This window comes from Suricata suricatta, chromosome 17 (assembly GCF_006229205.1).
Source record: "Suricata suricatta isolate VVHF042 chromosome 17, meerkat_22Aug2017_6uvM2_HiC, whole genome shotgun sequence".
NCBI lineage: Eukaryota > Metazoa > Chordata > Mammalia > Carnivora > Herpestidae > Suricata > Suricata suricatta.
Window position 1 is genome coordinate 43,863,089 of NC_043716.1, and position 4,063 is coordinate 43,867,151.

At 53.9% G+C, this 4,063-nt stretch overlaps 1 protein-coding gene across 1 annotated transcript in view; it reads left to right on the top strand.

Annotated features, from left to right (window-relative positions):
- Positions 1-4,063, top strand: part of MAP3K3 (mitogen-activated protein kinase kinase kinase 3) — an 81,472-nt gene that overhangs the window by 1,881 nt on the left and 75,528 nt on the right. The window contains exon 3 of the mRNA XM_029927069.1: positions 33-91. Within this exon, the coding sequence (XP_029782929.1) occupies positions 33-91 (59 nt within the window). The remainder of the gene's footprint in view (positions 1-32; positions 92-4,063) is intronic.

Here is a 4,063-nt window from a genome sequence, read left to right on the forward strand (position 1 = left end):
GACAATAAGGCACACAACCTCTATTCCCACAGGTACCAGGTACATCTACTCACCTGAGACAGTGGGGCAAGCGGTGGAGCCGAATCCGCAGGTGAGTCAGATTTGACCGGTGCAGCTCGGGAGGAAGGTCTCAGGGAATAGTGTGAGCAAAGGGTGTGCCCTAGGAGGGGCAGGCTTGGGGTCGGGCTTGAAGGCCAGATACCGGGGATCTGAAAGCAGGTGCATTACTCTCTGCCCTCCTCCGCCCCCCCCCCACAGTAGGCGCTTTATAAATATTGTTTGAAGTGGGAGCGAACAGTGTGTGTCACAGAGGGGAAGCTGCCTGAGTGGTGGAGTTGGGCCTCCTGGAGGAGGTGTGGGATGGAGACCGGCAAGAAGTCACTTTTTCTTTATTGTAGAAACTTGGGGTCCTCCTTAGTTGCTGGCTTTTCAGTATTTCGTGTCTCTGAAAGAGTTCACAGGAGCTGGGTGCCGTACTGGAACCATTTCTCTTTCTCATCCCTCGCTCCGGAGCAGGATTCTTGGGTCCTCTTCCCTGCCTCCTGGACCCCACCCCTGCTCTGCTGCCCCTCTGAGGCAGGGGAGGAGACAGAGGGCAGAGAAGCCTGGGAGGAGGTGGCAGATGGGGAGTGAAGGGGTCAAGAAGAAGCGGGTGGAGAGGGAGGGGAGAGAAAATTAAACTGCTAAGTGTATGTAGTGCCAGGGCCAAAACCCCACACTGCCAATTGCTTTTTCCTAGACACTTGTCACAGAGAAAGGCCCAATTAAAATAGCACCTATGAGAAAGGGCAGAGTAATGGCAACAGGCAGCTCATTAAGCCCATCTCCCAGAGCACGTGAGCTTCAAGAAGATCCCTCTGTGTGCTCAGACATCCCTGAGCCCAGGGGCAGAGGCCAGCAGGATGGGGCTGCCCCAGGATCTCAGACCCTGTGCCTGGGAAGAGCCTGAGCTTGTCTCTGGGGGCGTGGGGGGCGGTGAGGGGTACCCTGGACCGCGGCAGGTTAGTTCCGTGGGCTGACACGTAGGGCTGAGAAGAAAACTGTCCGAATCCAGGAACACAGCAAAAGTGGAGCTGGAAGGGTCCCTAGGGACCACCAAAGCTGACCTCAGGAAAAGCGACTTGCCAAGGATTGTTCAGCCAGTTGGTAATGACTGGTCTGGGACCGAGTGGAGGTCACCTACTCCCAGTCCAGGGTTCCTGTCGTTCCCGCTGCCTGTGGGCAATCGCCCCAGGCCATCGTGGCCTGGTCCTACTATGTGGCCTTCAGGCCAGCTATAATCCCATGGCCTGGCACTGTACCCTGTTCTTGCCAGGCACCACTAACTTGGGTGGCAGGAGCCATGCCAATGGCTTTTCGGACTTGAGGGCCTCTCCCGAGCACCTCATATAGTGACATGAACTGGCACACATGTTGCCAGATTGTGATGTCCCTAAGAGGACGCAGACGGTGGTGGACAGAGCCTGGGACCGCAGCTGGAATGGTCGGTCCCAGAGCGAAGCCTGGTGGTAGGTGGCATTCTCCCCATTACCCACTGGACTGTATCTCCTCCATCCAGAGTCTGTTTCTATGGCAACAGCCAACTCCTTACCCACCATTTCCATCCTTAAAGATTCCCACCCCAGCTGCCTGAGCCTGGGCCCCTTGCCCAGCTGTCACACTGGGCACAGCTCCCCATCTCAGGTGTGACGGTGAGTCGTCAGCCTGCCAGCTGGGGCCCCTCTGGGAGGTGCCTGGTAACTGCTGTAGCCTTTGAAGATGACCATATGATGACTCCATAACAGGGTTAGGAACCTGCTCCCAGTGGCCCCTCTTGCTTCTGCGTCAGAGCCACCTCCCTCTTCTCCTTTAGAGCTAAGCATCGGACACCTTCCCCCTTCCCCTCTGCCCAACCCCCCAGAGCAGGCTAATGCTGATCAAGGCTGTGCCAAAGCCAGCTGGGAACCTGGGAGGGAGCGGGGGAAGGAGAGAGGAGCCTCCAGTCTGTGGGACCCAAGGACACTCAGGGAAGAAACCCAGCCTCCGTGGCCACAGGGAAGAGAACACTCCAGCTGTAGTCCACGCACCCCACCAGTCAGCCCCATTCACGGCCTTGGCTCGGTGCACCCCCCTCTAACCACCAGCACCTTGACAACCCCAGCTCCAAGTCCACGCCCACCAGGAAGTCTTCTTTCTATACCATTTTCCTCTGCATCTTCTTTGCATGCCTCTATTTGGTTTCTGCAACGTAACTTTGTATATATTGTGTCAGGGAAAGGGAGAGATTCCTGAACCTTTCTTTTTCTTTCTGAAGCTACTTATTGGTATATATTCTGTCCTGGAAAATCCTTACAGCGGGTGTACGATGTCTGTCTACTTAGCATCCCATCTTTGATGACAAGCCCTTGGCCCCTTCTGCTGGTAACAGTCTCTTTCCTGTGTAACACCTGTTCCACGGGCTTCAGCAGGAGCCTGCTCCTCCTACAGGGGGAGCGCCTGAAACAGGCCTGGTCAACCCGAGGACTCTGTCATAGGGCCATAGGGCTTGGTTCAGGGATGACCACATGACCATGCAGAGCCAGTCAGAATCTTCCCCGATATTCCTGTGGACACTGCTGGTCCCTGACCACTGTCCTTTCTCCCCTTCGTTCTCACTGACAGATGCATAGTTTTGTTAATTTAGCAGGAAGCCCGGTTAGAAATATTTAACCTCTTTAAGGGCGCCTGGGTGGGTCATTCGGTGAAGCGTCTGACTTTGGGTCAGGTCATGATTTCACGGTTTGTGAGTCTGAGCCCCATGTCAGGCTCTATGCTAACAGCTAGGAGCCTGCTTCTGATTCTGTGTCTCCCTCTCTCTCTGCCCCTTCCCCACTTGCACTCCCTCTGTCTGTCTCTCTCTCTCTCAAAATTAAATACACATAAAAAGATTTTTTTTAAATATCTCTTCAGACTTTCTTTCTGCTAGGAGTGGCCATATCTCCCAGTCCTTGTTAATAAGATACGAGGAGAAGTTGCTGAGTGGATCTTCTAGGAAAGGATTTCAAAAGGCACAGACTCTGCGGTCATGGCCCCTTTTAGCAGTAATGCTACATGATCATGTCTCTGTGAGATGAAGACAGCTTCTGCCGGAGGTTTTTATTCCTGCGGGGTAGAGAGGCTGCCTGAGAATGAAGTCCTCTGACAGATGGGGCCTAGGAGCAGAGGGAGAAGACGGGATCAGCGAGGGCCCTGGATTGAGCCATGCCTGAAGCCTCAGAATTTCCTAATTTGGGGAGCCAATCATCCCATTTCTATGTCAGCAGATTTACACTGAGTTTCTGTCTGTGTCAGTGAAGGAGCCTCAAAGGAAACTTTCCATGAGACCCGAACCAGGTCTGTGTCTCTGCTCTCCCCTCCCCGGCTACCCACGTTATAAGGTGTTGGATGCAGAGCTGGTAGTCACCTTCGGCGCTCATCTCCAGGAAGCCTTCCAAGCCAGCTCTTAACTCCATCATCCTTCCTACCTTTCTGGTTACTTCTTTTCATTAGCACTGGGGTCCAGCTGTAGTTGGTCAGATGTGTCATTTGAGCTGAGCTTGGACGTGTCATTTCCTGCCACCCCACCTCCTGCCAGCTGACTGAAACGCTTTTTTAGGACAGGGGCTGTGTCTCTACCATCAGACTAGGCACATTCTGGGGTCAGGACCCCTACTTCCTCTGATAGATTGGGATCCGGATGCTACCTCTCCTCACATCAAAATAGGACATCCATAATCAGGAATCCTCTTCACCCTCATGAAACCTCATCAGCAAGACAAGAAAAGACCATCCAGCCCACAGCCTTGCAGAGGTGGAGGGAGGAGGAGGGAGAGCCAGCCCACAGCCTTGCAGAGATGGAGGGAGGAGGGGGGAGAGCAGTTAGCAGGAGGGTCCCTTCAAGGAGAACCTGATTAACAGCCCCGAAGACTAATCCTGGATCAGAGATGTTATTCAGCAACTCTTACAACATTCTAATTCAGATCCTGTCTCCTCCTGGCACCAGTATGGACAGAAATCTCCCCACCGAAGGCCAGAATCCCGCCTTACAAGCTTTCCCATTCCCCTT